Source organism: Anneissia japonica, unplaced genomic scaffold (assembly GCF_011630105.1).
Source record: "Anneissia japonica isolate Jap-2015-1 unplaced genomic scaffold, ASM1163010v1 scaffold288292_len1863012_cov191, whole genome shotgun sequence".
Classification (NCBI taxonomy): Eukaryota; Metazoa; Echinodermata; class Crinoidea; order Comatulida; family Comatulidae; genus Anneissia; species Anneissia japonica.
This window is the reverse complement of record NW_022688773.1, coordinates 191006-209305: the sequence shown is the minus strand read 5'-3', so window position 1 is coordinate 209305 and position 18300 is coordinate 191006. Positions and strand designations below refer to the sequence as shown.

Below are 18300 nucleotides of genomic sequence, written 5' to 3'. Positions count from 1 at the left end.
GTGTTGATACAGTATGTTATATTCAGAGTTAGTATTAATATACGAAAAATGTTTTAGTAATTTACTTACAACATTGCTTAGAATTTGATTCTTTGGTTGAGATCTATGAAATGTTGCATTTTCTAAAATTGAATATATTTTCTTAGCCTTCCTTGTATTTTTTACTGTATGAAATAACATTTTGCAGTGGTTTTCTTTTTGTACAATCCATTTATTTTGCTACTTTGTGGAATTCTGTAATAGATTGTGCAAGTGTCATATTCTATCGTTCCTAAGTGATGAAATAGCAAATTACGATAAAAAAAAAAACAAAAAAAAAAAACGGGGTTGCCGTATAGGCACGGCATACAAATTTTAGATTTTTAAAATCATGTTTGTCGTACAGTATGTGTGGATCGTTTGTAACACACAAATTTACTATTGCAATGTGAAACCACTAAATGTTAGTATGAATGAACAAAGTCTTAAATATGGAGAAATAACAATTTTATGAACCAAAACTCGATAAAATTGTATTATTTGGAAGATTAGCCTTGCATTTGACTCCGTTTTAGCCAGCTAAATGCAATATCAATGTGAAAAGAGCAGAAAAAGTATGAATGGAGTGTCGTCTTAAAGGCACAGACACACGAAAATTGTCTACAAGTCATCTCAAACTTCAGGCTGATTTCTGGCTTTTTGCATCTGTCTCAAAGCATAGATCTTTTCCTATTTAAATTTTTGCATTCTGTAACACCGAACCACCGTTTGTGAGTGTCACCGATATAAAGGTGTAGTGTCACTTTTCTAAACTTTAAAATCTTGCATGATCGAATAGAGCTCATGTGATTCTTTAGCAGTAACAAAAAGCAAGAATTTTGTTATTGCACTATGTGGATGTATTGATGTTTTTGTGATATTATACAGCCAGTCAGTAATAGTATACAAAGCTGCATTTACAGATTTTAACAGTATATTGGAGTAACAAGTGCTGTAGACTCACTAGTCATGATTAATTAATTTGGACTACCCCCCACCACCCTGGCATCAGCAAACTTCAGTACTGCTAGCAGTTCAAATTTTATTTCAAAATATCATCATTGTAGCTTTGCAGCTAAATTACAAATGATACATTAAAAGAAAGGGAAAAAAATAGACTTGGGACTATCCATTGCACACAAAGATTACAAAACAACAATACATTATAAATTTTCAATTTTGGTAAAGTCATACAATTAAATTCCTTTTTTAGACAATGTCCATATCAAATAAGAAATACAAAACAAATGAGATTGAAAGTGAGCATAGAAATTTAAAAAAATCAGCTTACAATAGCGTGCCACTGTTGTAATACAAAAGTGCAACTTCAATAAATTATTAATATTAGGAGACATTTGTTTCAGGCTTACATCTATTTGCAAATGCATAAAAATGAAAAGGTTTGCCTATTTCAAGAGTTGTTGGATTAATAATAAACATCTTATTGTATAACTTATTCCATTTAAATTTTCCATTTTTTAGACAATGTCCATATCAATTAAGAAATACAAAACAAATGAGGTTGAAATTGAGAATAGAAATAAACACAGCTTACACCGAGACATTTGTTTCAGGTTTACCTCAATTTGCAAATGCATAACAAAGAATACATATAAATAAATAATAAAAAATAAATAAATAACTTATTCCATTTAAATAACATATTTTAATTTTCTAAGAAGATAAACAAAGAAAAGGTTTGCCTATTTCAAGGGTTGTTGGATTAATAATAAACATCTCAATGTAATAACTTATTCCATTTAAATATTACATATTTGAATTTCCAAAAAGATAACTAAGAGAGCAAGTTATTAGACTCTTTTCTGAGGCATATAGTTGGCACATAAAAACATATTCCAATTTCCTTATGTATTTATAAACATACACACAACAGTAATATTTGTAAAATAGGCAGAACCATGGGTGATAAAATAAGCAGAACCATGGGCCCCAAATCTGCTTTAAGAGCAGAACAAGTACAAAAAAAAAAATTAAAAATGTGCAATTAAGGCAGACATTTTTATACCATGGCGATGGTGGTTTTAAATAAAAATAACATTTTATTTTCGGGCAGTTTTTAGCCAATATAAAAAATAAAAAAGTTTGCGGAACATGGTATAAAATAGTCTTGCCTAACAGTTGCTCTCCAAATAAGATACCATTATTTGAAAAACGAAGCTCCTCTTAACTAAAAATTTTTAAATTGAAAAACAAGGAAAATATTTGTCTAATTATTAGAGAAAAATGAAATTAAAATGGAATTATTTATAGAATCTTCTAGGCATGCCGCACAGTTCCCATTTCTAGATCCTCAACCACAGGAACTGGGCTGTATTGTCATATTTCAGGACGCTCTTCTTCATCCCTATGTCGCTGGTATTTTGGGTTCCTTAGCCCCTTGAATAGCAGAAGGGCAATGATAAGTAAAACTAGAAGAGATCCTCCAACAGCTATTGGAATCAGGTACTCTGTAACAAGAATGAAAAAAGTTGTCATTCAACATCTTTAATTGCTCAATTTTATCAAATAAAAATTGACTGATATTGGCGAGACTTTTTTTATACCTTTTTTGCGAACTTATTTTCATCAGAGGAGGGTGGGAAAAAAAATTAAATTGTGTTTTTTCTCATTTAGCAAATAGTTTAGCCAACAACATCCATGGAGAAGAAAATAAAAATAAAATTTTATTGGTAAATGTAAACAGTATGGTAATGGGATGGTTAAATTTTTGTATATAAGTAGGAAGAAATACACTGTACATGTCATATTTTTGGAGATTTCAAGGCAGCGCCAGACCTAATAATAATAAAGAAAAACCTTTATTTTTTTCTGAAATTCCCATTTTTTTCGTGGCAGCGGGTGCGCAAATAGGCCAAATACAAAATGTTATTGTTATTCCAACTCATTATTAATGGCAGACAGCTGGTTTGCTAAGCAAGGTATAAAAAAAGTCTTGCCTAAACAAAAACAATATGGTATTAAATATGCATACTCTAAATTGTATATAATTATTGATATTTTTACTGGTATGTTTACAGAATAAAACCAAGATAATTTAGAGTACATTATAAAGATGTTTATTCCAAATAGAAGTTTAACTGCTCATTATTATACAAATTATTCTGCTGATGATTGCTAGATTATTCTAACCACAATTTCAGAATGACAACCAAACATGACTTTTTTCAGAACAAAATAATTTTATTATATATTACTAAATTATCTGTATTATTATTACTATAAGATTCCTACAGTGAAAATACCAGGTAAATACTTAATTGTTAATTTCTGTGAATCCACTGTAGCTAATTTAAGAGATCTCTGTCTAATGGACCTTTCCAGAGAGTGACAACTGACCAATCAGAACGTGTCCAACAAGCATGTGTTGTCCCACAAAAACACATGTATTCCTCCATGTTTTAACACTGTCGTCTTAGCAACAATATCCAAGAGGCGGAGCTTAGCGTAAAGTCCCATTTTCCTTCTGCTTTTACAATTGCTTGCATCATTTCCTTTCTTTATTTAAATATTTGTTAATGTAGAAAGACACTGTTTACTCACTCTACAAAAATTCAGCCCATTTTTGCATTACATCTGCCATGATGAACTAGCTAGCCACCCGGGGGGCACACCTCTATATGGCCAGAAATGGTACTCGCAGACTTCTTTTTTTATCTATATTTTAATAATTTTGAAAAGTTTGGGGGAGGGGGGTGGGAGACGCTGGGTTCCCATTAATTGCGCCCACTGCTTTTTGCAGAAGAGGCTATGCTAAAATCACCATCAAAACACAACAGAATGAGACACAATACTGTACGGCCCTGTTCTCATTAATACAATGCTCGATAGGGATAAATGGGCAAAACTCATCATGTCCTCACCTGTGAATAAAGAACACATACTAAATAAATTGAAACTTACCATTCTCTTCCGATTTAGGCAATTTACAAGCTTCTTTTATCTCGCCAGGTAATATGTCCTTAGTTAACTGCTTAAAGTCATCTAGTAGACAAGTGACATTACAACCCGGAAGAGTCAAGGAATAAGGGTCAGTAGTTGAATCATTTCTGTACCATATCTTCACATACGGCTGCCTGTAAATAAAATTTAACATTATTATTTAATATTAAAAAAAATTTCTTTCAGACAGTTATGTTGAATGGTGCGATACCATTGCTAATTATTTTAACAAGTGCAGTAGAAACTACTGCTTTTACTATTATTATTATTAAATTTGACTGTTTTAAAAAACAGGAACTCTTTCCACTTTTTAGACAATTTAGCCTCTTTAAGACTCAGGGCTGGAAAACATTTAGAAGTAAAGAGAAAGTACATCAGTCTTTCATCAACACATGACCAAAGAACATAATGGGACACACCACAACATAAATGTCACTATATTGAGAAAACATCCCGGACACCCTATGCTTCCGACATGTTAATGAAGCTGTTAGGATAGGAGAATCCAACCCTGGATTAAATAACAAAGAGCAATGGGGAAATTCACAAGTACCTAGAAAAAGAAAGGACCAAATCTACTATATAATATCTCTCTCATTTATTTACTTTTGTTTTATTTACTATTTGTTTATAATTCTCATATGTGTGGTGTGTTTTTTGTTTTCTCTTTCCGTTTGTTAGTTTTCTTTTACTCTTTCTATGTGTGTTTAAATTCAGAGTCTATGATTAATGTGCATGAGTAACTCAAGAAAGTTTCATGCATAAATCACTTTGACATTATGACGCCCAACAACAGATGGCACCACACCCTATGACCAGATTAAACCAGCTCATGACCAAGGGTACTTAATAACATCACTTATACTGAAGAGATCCAGGATACGGAAGAAATATATTTACTGAGTACAATTAACATCATAAATTATATTATTATTATTCAATTAGGGGCCGAAATGGCTTATACAAAACGTTCCCATAACCATAATAGCCTCTTTAAGATTTAATGTTTAATCTTTTAATCTTGTTGTGCTCTTGTTGGTTTTCGTTTTTAACTTTTAATTAGGATATCTGTGTAAATCTCATGTAATTCATCTTAAGGATGTGATGTGAAGGTGAATAACAGAAACTGAAACCCCAGTATTCTTAAAACAAACTTTAGTCGCAGTTCAAGCTAAAACTTAAAAAATACGTCATTTTATTTTTAAAACGAAACTTCGACTAGCACTACGACTACATCACGCGAACCTGGACTAAAATTATACCTTCGCAAGCCAATTTATTTTTAGTCAGCCTAGGGTCAGGTTAAATCGCCGTCTTGAAATATTTACCCCACTAAAAACATGTTTTTTGTAACTCACGACAGACTAAAAAGAACAAATTGTATACGTAGGTCTGATATATCTTCGGTGTGTTAAACAAAAGAGAAGTCAAGTTTAGCTTCCAAAAGGCGAAATTAACATGTTTTGCTAGCCACCTGCGATAGTTCCTGATCTGCACAAAATTCCCTTGTGTTGTGGTCATGTAGCTTCACCATAACAACAACAAAGATGGCGCCGCCCTCGCTTGGACTCAACTATATATTTCTCCAAGAAAGCAAATTTTCAGTGACTTCAAATTCTCTATCGTTATATTTTAACGATTAATATGGTTATTATTATAGAAAACTAATTAAGCAAATGATTATCTAATATTATGAATTATGAGGAAATATGTTTTTAAACGGCAGACGGCAGCTTAATATTCATCCGCGTTACCGAGTCTCTAAAATTTCATCTGCTATTAAATTGAGCTCTTTTTATTGGTTAGTTTGGTAGTCTTTGCTTGCCAGAAGTCTTCAGCTGAACTACAACTAGGACTTGATTTAGCCGTACTTAGAACTTCGACTACATTGTTTATGAATACAAATTTAAGTTTAAGTTGCAACTAGGTCTAAATTAATCTAAAAAATTGAAATTAAAGATTATTATTATTAGGAAAAAGATCACTTGTACTACAATATCTACAATAGGTTGTTGTAAGTTTCCTAAAAAAAATATTAGGAAGCTTTTGATATGCGTGACAATACAACGCCAGAATGGATTCACTTATGCGTGACTGTCCTACTGGGCATTCTATGTTCTCTACATATCCTAGATTTCACGCCACCGCGAGAACTCAACATTCTCACACGCTGAGATGACTTTATGCGATGTCATTATGTTCTACGTCCTGCCATCGTCATGCAATTGTAAGTTCTCTATTGTTATAATACACTCTTAATGTATGTATTGCTAAGATCCTATAATTTGACCAGGGTGTAAAACAATTAAAACTACAATATGAAAGAAATAATATACACAATTCACAGCAATTATCTACATATTCCATATCTATTAAATCCTTTAAAAAAAATTAGATTATAAATAAACATACTTCATATAAATAGTAATCAAGAAGGCAAAAACTACTGAAAACTACCTACATGTTATCATTTTTCCAAAGCTCAACACCAACACAAGTAGCATAAGGTGGTTGAATACCATTGTAGATTTGCAGCGCTGTTAAGAATGCAGCTAAAGTTGTATCATGCTACACAGAGCAATAACGAAAAAAAAAACAACAACAGAAGATACATTATTTATTATTATTTTTATTTATTTATTTTATTATTTATTTATTTTTTTTTTTAAATTATTTTTTTTACAATTTTTTTTAATTTATTTTTTATTTTCTGTCTTAATTTTAAATACTTGTACAGGTCTACCTCCATTTACTGACCATTTTTGGTTTCCATGGTATTTAGCAGCCTTGAGCTCTAATTAGAATAATTAAAGATATTAGACTTTCGATAATTTGGGACCACAAAAAAGTGGTCTTTAATTGGAGGTGGTCTTTAATTAGAGGGAGACTTGTATTTAAGTTGTTAATGATTGCAGGGGTCCCAAGTGGGAATATGCAACTTCTGGCAGATATGTTTAAATAAGCTTTTATCAACACATCTAATTTTATTTTGCTGTTTAAAGTGATACTAATCAGCACAGACTTATGGGAGATAATTGATAATACAGTAGTAAAAACATCCAAATTATCATGAATTTGTTAGAGATTTGTTATTTTCCAGAAGATTCTTGCTTTCAGGAGTGTGGGAGCCTTCCCGATTGCGGAAGATTTGCGACAGCCTGTGATTGCTATTCTCTTTTTGCCATTTAATTGCGCCCCTTATCTTGATTGTATACACTGCCTTGGGAGTAGTATAGGAGTAATTTTTGTGTGAATCACCCCAAGGATAACCCACTAAGTCTGAAGACTTGTTTCCAGTGGGGTCTTCTGGTGGTGGATTGGCCAGTACACCAGGAGACACTGAATTTATTTCATGTTCACAGTGACCAGCTACTGTACATGGGTAGTTTAACTAAAAAATATCCAATACAAACATGGCTTAAGAAGAATTACAATTCTGGGAAAAAGGAAGACTAATTGTGGCAGCATAAAAAGATGAAAGAGTGGTGGTAGAAGTGGGGGGGGGGGGTGTAGCTATATTAATTTTTGTTTTAATTGGTCTTATAGTGCAGAATAAATGATGATAGTTCTTACTGCAGAGTACATGTAAAACGCCATATTTTTAAATGCTGAATCTGTTGGATTGATTTTCTCATTCATGTTTTTAATCATCTGCTGCACTAAATTGCCTGATATAAGAAAAAAATATCATATTAATAACAACATTCAATATTACATACTGTCACAGGTATAGGCTCACCCCTTAAACACAAAAAGGCTTATACCTGAGGGCGGGCTATACCCGTGTCACAAGGAGAAAAAGCTGCATTTTTAATATCTGACCAGTAAATTTCACTGAAGGAGGCACACAAAAATAAGGAAAATGAAATGCAATTTCTAACAAATTAACTGTAGCTAACATCAGTGCCATATTTATATACTTCACAAAACACATCGTTTTGTTTTTGTGTTTTTGTCATTATGCCTCCATCTCTTCATTTCAATTTTAAAGGGTCCTCACCTCCTTTTAACTTGCTAATTTTTTTCCCTTTAAACAAGTTTACCATACCAATGTCTGACAACAGAGTGAGGTTTTTAAAAACTTCGTCGGTTATCCAATCTGGCAGGCTTAAATTATTAGATTTCTGCGGAAAAATAAAAAAATATTAATTAATAGCTAATATACCAGATTCACCGGCAGAATGAAATGTATGAAAATGTAACAAATTGTTACTAGAATATATCCCGAGATATTCCTACTGAGATTCATCATATTCACACGTACACTTTACATCCATGTAAAATCCTTGTAAAAAAGTCCTGTTGTGAGCAATGCAAGGAGTGACAATTATTCATCACATAGGCCTATGCCTAGCTAGGCCTAGGCCAGGGACAGAGATCTTTTAAGGCTAACAAATAAGCGTTTTATAGTTACAATATATTAGGCCTTCAACAGAATTGAACGTCTGTGGTACAGTCAGTATATGTATACTATGATTACGAATATAGTCTAAAAAGAGGGTTTAGGCCTAGTATTTATTATATTAGATCAAACTAGGCCTAGGATTGACAGCATAGTAAAAAGCTGTCAGCGACGTTTCTGACATCGCAATATCAGAATTTGTTTGTTGTTTAATTTTCTTCTCTTTTCATCAATAACCATGGATAATAACAAGTTGTCACTAGTTAGTAATAGGAAATAAATCATGTTTTCAGCACGTTGTGTCTCTATCTATCACCAGTTTGTTGATATAGAAAATTGTAGCTATTCTACCTTTAATAATTACAGGTCTCCCACTAATTAAAAACCCCTCCAATTAAAGACCACCTCCAATTAAAGACCATGTTTCTGTTTCCTTTTCTAATTAAAGACTAAAGCTGCTAAGACCATGAAAACCCTGGTCCCAAAAGTGGTCTTTAATTGGAGGGAGACATGTGCTGCTTACCTCAACAAATACTGGGTCATGAAGATGCCACAAATCAGATATTTTTAAAGTTGTATTATACCCAGCCATCTCGGAAACATACTCCAGGAACTCCTGGAATAAAGGAATTTGTAAAGATTAAAGCCATTAAATACAATACAATGCCAATAATTCACAAGAAGACAAGATCCGTATATATAACATAAAAATGACAATAAAAATACAAGGGAAACTGTATAAAAATAAAAGTAGCAAAAAAGTTTTTAAAAAAATGTCTTTAAATTATTTGAAGAATCAACCAGAACCCTGCAGGTGTGTGTGTTCCTTTGTAGCAAAGATCTTATAAACACAAGATAACATTCTCCGCGATTTACGCGTAACAAATAGAAGCGTCGGTCAAGGTTCAAAAGTTTCCAATTTAGCAAGAGGGCGCCATTCATGCGCTATTATACCAAAGAGAAAAAGTATCAGTTTTGGAAGAGGGCGTCCTATCTGTTGCCATGGATCTGAGATTCTTCCTGTTCTGCTGTTCATAGGATTGATACCCTAAAGGTAAAGTCGCGCGATGTACGGTATGGTCAGAGCGGTCAAGGGTCAAAAGTTTCCAATTTAGCAAGAGGGCGCCATTCATGCCTTATTACAGAATTTGCACACGTAAATCGCGGAGAACGCTATCTTGTGTTTATAAGATCTTTGCTTTGTAGGTAAACAGGTCCTAGAGGGTTTTCCCTCCCCCTCAACAACTAATGTTTTGATGAAATCTCCCCCACCCACCCTCAGGTTCGTCCGTCTGTCTATCACATGCCTCCATCACTAATGTTTTGCTGAAATCTCCCCCACCCACCCTCAGGTTCATCCGTCCGTCTATCACATGCTTCCATCACATGCAGGGGTGGTGCCAGGACCTGTCCGACAGGGGGGGCTAAAGGCCCCGACGGGGGGGCTAGTGGAGCGAATCATGTCTCACTTGGCTGGGGGCCAGGGGGGCCGCCTAGGGCCCCCGGTTATTTACAAGCCACGGATATTTGATGAATTATGGCGAATTTTTATTACTTATTTGATAGGCATTGTGTTGCTATAATATGACTTCATGTAAGCTATGCTTTCTAATGTTGACACCAGCTTCCAAAACCAAAACATTTTGAATAAAGCAAGAAACAAAGAGTATGCAATGTAACCATTTAATTTATTTTCAAATCCTCATTCTTCCGCTATGCTTCCCCGACGGGGGGGCTATAGCCTCCAGCCCCCCTCTGGCGCCACCCCTGATCACATGCTGTATATGTGTATAGACGGTCAGTCCATCACATGCTGTAAATTTATGTGTCCATAATTTTAAGGTTCTCCCCCACCCGGGACTGTCCATCAGATGCTGTATTTTCTAACCATTATTTTCCCAAACATCATTTGATGAAGCTATGCTATAAATTTATGTGTCCATAATTTTAAGGTTCTCCACCACCCGGGAATGTCCATCAGATGCTGTATTTTCTGACCATAATTTTCCCAAACATCATTTGAAGAACTCCCGTCCCCCCGCCAACTCTTACGTTCGTCCGTCCATCACCTGCTGCCCCCGCCAACCCTTAGGTTCGTCCGTCCATCACATGCTGCATATTTATGTGTCCAGAAGTTTTACCCATCATTTCTTGGAAAATAATTCCACAAATGTTGATTTTTATTGCTTGACGGTAGGCTGGTGGTAGGCAAAGAAACCTACTTTACGTAACGGTATAGTATATCAGATGTGTCTAGGCCTACACCAGGTCCGACGGTGTCGCCCAAAAAGAAGCCTACATTAAGTATGTGTCTAGGCCTAGGTACACCAGGTCCGTCAATCTTAGCCGTTAAAGTATACTAAAACACTAATAGAACACACAGAATACCTTCAAATAATAGCACAGGTAAGTGGCTGATATGCCACAACTACAGTATTTCAGCTTGCTCAATGTTTACTGACAGTCGCGAAAACAACATAAAGAACTTTTCTAGGCAGCTCGCGAAAGAAACAAAATGTCGGGAAAGTTTGACCCGATGCATTCGAAAAACGACTCAAAACTGGTGGTATGTGGTATATGTTTTATCGCCTACAGCTTACATTTCATATCTAAACGAAAAAACAAACATTTCTTGCACAATTACATGTCCACCAGCAACTATCGAGCACAATGTATACCTGCCGCGATGCACCGTTTCGGAGCCTATTTGTTTACAAATATGCTGACCTCTTTTGGTTGCACATCTCATACACACATTTTACATGTGAACTATTACATTAGTTCCATGTGAGGTCACAAAGGAACTAAAAATGGCCTGTAGCACTTTCTGCAGAGTTTGTTTCAGACTGTCTTATAAGTACTAAAGCAGTTTTATAAGTCTTATAAGTACTAAAGCAGTTTAAGTAAAATTATATAAATTCATTTCAATTCAATGTGTCACATAATTTTCCAAAAATAGTAAAGTAAACTTGTCCATGTCAATTTCTGGTAAAGCTCTGTCCAGTTATCAGATAACTGATTGATAAAAAAAAAAACTGTTGTATGCCCATATATGGTCATGATGTGCCTATATATGGTCATAATGTGATGTCATCATGACCATATTTAGTCATGCCACATATTTTAGTCAAATAAAATTTGATAGTCTAGTCTATTTAAGTACAAGTAAGAATAAAATCCAATATATTAGGTTTCTAATCTAAGAGATAATAAGAATACAGTATGTATATTTTATTTGCTAAACTCTTCAGTTGTACTTAACTCGATAGGATTGCTGCAAATGCCATTGTGTCACTCAACTTACAATGTATTTGCAAATCATCACAAAGAGCAATGCAATCAACACAGATTGATGAGAAGAGAAAAACAGATGGAGCAATATGGTAGTACACTAATTTAGTACATGAATTTTGATGTATTTTCTAATGAATTTCAATGTCAATTTTGTATATGTTATAATTCAACATCTGGTGCAAAATGAGTTTTTTGTGAATAATTGATAAAGATAGATTATATTGTGATTACGGGGCTATGCCGTAAAAATTACTTGAATAAACTTATTTAATAAATGATTTCCAAGCTGCGACCTATAAACTTATCTATAGCTCCACTATGCATGCGCATTTCAGTAACAGGTTTATGACAGAAAGTGAATGTATATCTATATGTCTCCACGGTCCAATGGATATGACACTCGCCCTGATAGCAAGAGGTTAAAAGGTTCAAAGCTCGCCAGAGGTACTTTTTTTCTAAAACTGAATTAAAGGAACTTTTCGCTGATGAGCTATGCTTGATATGATTTATTTGTTCCTATACAAGCACTGTTATTATTTATCTATTTGTCTATATTCAAACCAAGTCGAATCAAAAATGGCATTTGAAAAACTTGTTTGACTTAGATAAAATTTGACTTAAATACGGAAAACACAACAATTTGGCATGTGAAATAAGACTGACTTAGAAATTATTTGAGTTAGGCAAAGTCAACTTAGACAACTTCAACTTTATATATTAACATCATAATAGCAATAACAAAAGTGATTTTGTTTCACAAATTCAATTCAATCCTTCATTGTCCAATATAAAAAAAAATACATTAGAAAATCTTTGTTTATACACTGCAACATATAAAAGGTAAAAATTCAATATATGAAAAATTAAAATAGACAATTCAATTTACAATTCAAATTAAGGTTAAATGGATAAAAGGAAAAATCAATTCCATATTTACAATTCAAATAAAAAGCTAAATTAGGTAATACAATAGAAATACCTTATTATCCTCATTTTCTTTCTTCACTTCTGGACTATTCAGCACCTCTGCATACAATTTATCATAGAGTGGACATTTTACCCCATCTGTTCTTAGTAACTAATAAACAGAGAATCAACAACAACTGTCATTCAATTTTTACTACTGATCTTAGAATCTGTTTTCTCAAAAACAAAATGGCTGATATCCAATGAACTAAATGATAATAATAATAATCATAATATTAATAATAATAATTATAATAATAATAACAATAATAATAATAATAATTACTAAATATGGTGGATATTGTTTGAAAGTTTGCATACCAAAATAATAACATATTAAATACTTGCGGTACACCACAAAGATAGTTCTGAAAAGAACAGTTATTTTGTTGAGAATAATATCTTTACGTTTTGCTTGAGTTGCTAAAAAGAGCTGTTGTTTTGTTGAGGATGTCTCGACTTTTGAGTTGCTTCAATCGTCACCAGGAAAGTAATGTTCTTTTGATGACCAATTGAAACAACTCAATCAAAACATTTAGTCATTCTCAAGAAAACAACAGTTCTGTTTAGATCTATGTACAGTATGTGGTGTACCACAAGCATTCAAAGCTCCATTTCCAGTTAAATTACACTAAAATAAGAATTTATTCAGAAAAAATGCATATGCATTACTCTAATTATTATAAACCATGGAAAAATAATTGCATAAATTACACCAACCATTAAGTTAAACACCTATGGAACACATACTCAGCTCCCTGGGGGAATATATTCCATAGCGTTGCAGCTAATCAGCGCATTTGCCATTTTAACCTACCAAGTACTGTAGGCCTACCCACTTATAATCCTGATGAAGAGAATCAATGCAAATAAAGTGCCTTGCTCAAGGACACTTTAAGAGAAATACACAGCGAGGGATTGAAACCACAAACTCAAGTCAGTATAATATTTTAATAAGCATCATTTAATGATGCATATTAAAATATACTGTCTGATATGGTATATGAAAACATTTTTTTTTTGCTTTATTATACCGTAACACCTCAAATGGAAGCCCAGTGGGCTTAATCTCGAAAAGAAGAAGTACTTTATTATACGTACTTTATTATTTTAATTGTATTTTTTTTTTAATGTATTCAAGAATACATACATAATCCTCGGCAACTGGAACATCATGGACTGGTATTGGTTGCCATGGGATCGTGCTGTTCCATATTTGATGACCGGCAGGAGGGTACAGTCCAGCAAGGTTGCAGGCGGCTGACATGAGTGTACGATCAACATCCGTGCTACGGACTGTAATCTGCGTGCGAATGTATGTTGCATTGAGAAAATCTATGTACTTGATGCGAAGAAACTGGCCAAGCTCATGCTGTCGTACCATACCAGACTATAATAAAAATAATGGAAAATTACTAACTGCGCACATAAAGGTTTGTTCTCAAAATATAAATGGTATTAAGAGCAGTTAAAATTAATAATACAAATGAACAGACTATAAACAGGTTCATTTAATACCATACCAATATTATAGACACAATAGAAAAGAAAAATATATGCGCATGTTTAATGAAAGCCATATGAAATCCACTACTACTTTTTGTATGATTGATCAATTTAATGTCTTTGATATTTCTAAATTTCAAAATTACCCTACAATTAAAATCTCTATAATTCAAACTGCTATGGTTATTTTCAAAATTGTTTAAAACAATGTCCCCCAAACTTTGGGTCGCCAAAATATTATAATAATATTAAATAAACAGAAATTATAAAAAATTAGCTCGCTCTAGTCAGAGCACCGTCTTTCGTGTGAGACATGCTGTTGGTCCCATGTGTAATGTGGCCCATTTGCACATTTAAGAATATAGTAATTTTCATTTCTCTCCACAACCATTTAAAACCATCTACAGTAATTTAATAAGCAATTTAAGAGTCATGGTGCTACTTTGACATTTATTTTATAATTTTAAAAATTATATTTGTTTTTTGCTTTTGCTGGATATACAGGCTTATGCTTTATATTGGCCTGATCGTTTGAATTTTTATTGTGTTAGTTTAAGTTTCTTTGTATTTTTTAGCATTAAGTTAAACATTTTATTTCTTAATTGTGTTTGTGTGTGCCTAGATTTAAGCTTGCTTTTTGTTTGTAAAAACTGTTATTTTGGATGCACCACTTATTGTGTGTGCCACCGATCTTAAGGTGTTATTCCTAATACAGTATATTGATTAATTGATTGATTGACACTCTTCAGAAAAGAGTCTAGGCCTACTGTAGGGGATTGTTTCCTGGTGGAAGTGCTCAGAAAAAAAAACAAAGTGAAAGAACGGTAAACAATTTCAAAGTGAAAAAGCATATAACAGAAAAGAAAGAACACTGAAAGCCAAAAACAGAAGAAGTAAAGTAAAAATCAGAGAGAAAATATTAAATGGAGCTGAAAAAGTAAGTTTTAAGTTTTTTAGTTTTGAAAATCTCCAGAGAGAGTTTCACAAACAGATTGTGGCAAACCATACCAAGTCTAGGAGCAGCAATTGAATAAGCTCTCTCATCGAATGAGTTTGTGTGACAAGAGTATGAATGAATGCAGAGGTAGTACATGTCAAACAGCGTAAACATGTGAAAGAGGACAAAGAGGAAAATTCCATGGAATTCTGCAACATTCTACCCTTTTCATATTTTTGAAGGTTTTTTGTTTAGGTTCACTTGTAAGAAAGTACAGTAGTTTAGCTTTTGCTGCAAATGCATTTTTGTAAGACTTATTTGGTTTATGTATTTTGGAATTTTGTATAAAAGATACAAGAATAATACTTTAAAAAAATCATATTATATCAATATATTAATTAAAATAAAAACAATAATAAATTAAACAACCATTATTCTAATTAAACAAATTTCTAAAATAAGAATTATACATGGGTTACACATAAATAAAATTAATAACTGAATTACTATACAGTACCTGCAAAAGCTGACCAAATCCCTGTGGCCAGTGGTCCTCTTTGTAATGGTCATTTGGGTAGGCATTTGTAGGAGACCTGTCTCCATGGCGGTACACCTGCAATTGTAGTTTACGTAATAAAATGATAAATTTTGCTGACCTAAACTGAATCTTTATCTACATTATTTTCAATATTTGAAAATTTCTTTTTGTATGTGTGTGCGTGTGTGTGTGTGTGTGTGTGGGGGTGTGTGTGGGGGGAGGGGGGTGGTGTGTGGTGGGTGTGTGGGTGGGTGTGTGTGTGGGTGTGTGTGTGGGTGTGGGTGTGTGGGTGTGTGTGTGTTGGTGTGTGTGGGCTGGGGTCCCAAGTCTTCATGAACTCAAGAGAGTCTCCCGGAAATCGGGATAGCCTTCCGAACTCCGGCAAGCAAGCAAGAATCTCCCTGAAAACCTCACTGCAAATACATAACATTTGCATGTTTTTAATATTTTATCATCAATGTCTCATGGAAGTCAGTGCTGATGGGTATCACTGTGTGTGCAGTTTTGATAACAAAAGTCATTAACCACTGCAGATCAGTGATGAGGATACAATGATGGTGGGGTGGGGGGAGTGGCCAGTAAAATTTTCCAAATTATAAAAAAAAATTGGGAAAAAAAGAAAATTATTTTCTGAATTCCTGGATCAGCTGCTGTAGATCTAGCTCCTGGAAATGATTTCCTTCAACTTGGTCTTGGACCCCTGTGTGTGTCATATCCTCTTTAAAGACAAATAAATATTTGTGCTGCAAACCAAAGGCTATAAAATTAGGCCTAGGCTATTTAGTATTTAGGCCAGGCCTAATTAATATTTATATTATTCCACAGTGCCAGCTGGAAAAAAAAGAAATTCTTTATGTTTTTGTTAAAAATTTGTTTGCCTTAGTAGTTAAGCCTTAGCCATATAGGCCTATAGGATAGTTTATGGAAGATGTTACCAATAGTTACCCAAACAACGCCTATTAGGCTATGCCTGGCTTAAGACAGGGCACTTTTGGTACAACGCATAGCACTGACCCAATGTCATTGACAATGCTAGGTCCTTGTATGCTTGGACTAGGCCACCTAACTAAGCAGGTAGGCCTAGCCAGAGCAGAGGTAGGCTAGGCCTTGCAATGGTAGTCTAGGCCCTAATTTAGGCGACATGAAATACGATACATCCCAGTTACTTACCACATTCACTAACTGAAGTGAATCACCATCGACAGCAGCAAAAATATAGAAGGCAAGAAAAGCTGTAATTAACATATTTAAATATACAATTTAGGCCCCCACTGTCACTACCCGGCGTGTCCGACACACTCGTTCTCCACAAAAAAAATTGTATTCCTGCCTGAATCCTGATTTTGTTTTGGTCTGGCTCTCCTCCTGGTTTTTGATGTACGCCCTCTTGACTAAAAGTTAAAATATTGCTAATCTCTTAATTTTGTTCATAGTCGTAGGCTAAATTAAGGGAGTCTACGAATGAGTGTCTAGTAGCGGAGCAAAGCAAATATTGCTGACAAAATCCAGCTTTTTGTTTCTTTTTTTTTTCTTTGTTATATAATACTCCACCTAACTTTGCTTCATTCAACAAAAACAGCATTTTTACGTAAAATTAACATCACTGCTGTTTGATGTTCAAAACATTGTAGAGCCGATATAGGATAACAGTTGTATACTAATTAACCTGCAAAGGTTGCTGTGCCAAGGCAATGCTGTGTTTAACGTTATTTTTTGACATAATCTTAATTTTCAACATAATATAACAACAACGTTCATTCACTCTCTGTACAGGTTATTAAATTTTCATTGATAAAGATTTTTAATGCCCATATATATTCATAGTCGTTCTTATATATAGTCATGTAATAATAATAATAATAATAATAATAATAATAATAATAATAACATCATAGAAAAAAAATAAACCATAAACTAATGTACAAATGTACAGTTAATTATTTATACATTATATATTTTTTGGGGTTTAGTTTACTTTAATTTAGTTAATTAATAACTATTACAATAGTTTGGTAATTGTTTTTTTAGATTTGACCCACAGAGCAATTCTTAGAGATTCTTTCCATACCGTGTTGTTTACATTTTATTATTTCATAGCCTGTTATTCCTTTTCCATCCCGAACCCTTCCACTTTTCTTTCCCTTTTGTTTCTATTTCCTTCCTTTGAAGTCTTTCATTTCTTTCAATTAATTATAGTTTCTTATCTTTCCTTTCCTATTCCATTCTTATAATTGCCTTATCAATTCTTTCATTTTCCTTTCTTATGCTTCCTTGTCTTTCTTTCCTTTTCCCTTCTAATATTTCTTTATCTTTCCTTCCCTTTTCCTTTCTTGTGTTTTCTTATCTTATATTTCCTGTTCCTTTCTTAGTTTCTTTTTATCTTTCTTTTCATTTTCCTTTCTTATATTCCCTGATCTGTCTATCATTTTCCTTTCTAATATTCCCTTATCCTTCTTTCCTTTTACCTTCTTATAATTCCAAATCATTTCTTTTCTTTCCTTTCCTTATCAGTTCTTACATTTTTCTTTCTTATGTTTCCTTATCATTTCTCTCCTTTTCCTTTCTTAAGTATAACTTATCTTTCAAACAAAACAAGAAAGAACAATGAAAAGGCAGAAACAGTTTAGAGGCAACTTGCAAAACTTACAATAAGAGCTGTGTTTTAGCCAGGTGTAACGC

At 33.5% G+C, this 18300-nt stretch overlaps 1 protein-coding gene across 1 annotated transcript; it reads right to left on the bottom strand.

Moving 5' to 3' along the window:
* Positions 1-1040: 1040 nt before the first annotated feature.
* On the bottom strand, positions 1041-16984 carry LOC117122963 (prostatic acid phosphatase-like). The gene is made up of 10 exons (XM_033268744.1): positions 16792-16984; positions 15601-15696; positions 13791-14030; positions 12654-12752; positions 8904-8996; positions 7979-8102; positions 7552-7646; positions 6440-6546; positions 3940-4112; positions 1041-2486 (listed from the first exon to the last, which is right to left on the bottom strand). Exons 1-10 carry the CDS (start codon positions 16864-16866, stop codon positions 2356-2358), a joined length of 1233 nt encoding a protein of 410 aa, XP_033124635.1. The 5' UTR covers positions 16867-16984; the 3' UTR covers positions 1041-2355.
* Positions 16985-18300: the final 1316 nt, after the last annotated feature.

Bases quoted from the DNA above. Each gene is read 5' to 3' on its own strand.
- LOC117122963 (XM_033268744.1), bottom strand. From the start codon at position 16,866: ATGTTAATTACAGCTTTTCTTGCCTTCTATATTTTTGCTGCTGTCGAT. The intron at 8,997-12,653 runs GTATTTCTATTG...CCTTTATTCCAG, and splicing joins AAGAAAATGAGGATAATAAG to GAGTTCCTGGAGTATGTTTC. The intron at 7,647-7,978 runs GTGAGGACCCTT...TTCTTATATCAG, and splicing joins AATTAGCAAGTTAAAAGGAG to GCAATTTAGTGCAGCAGATG.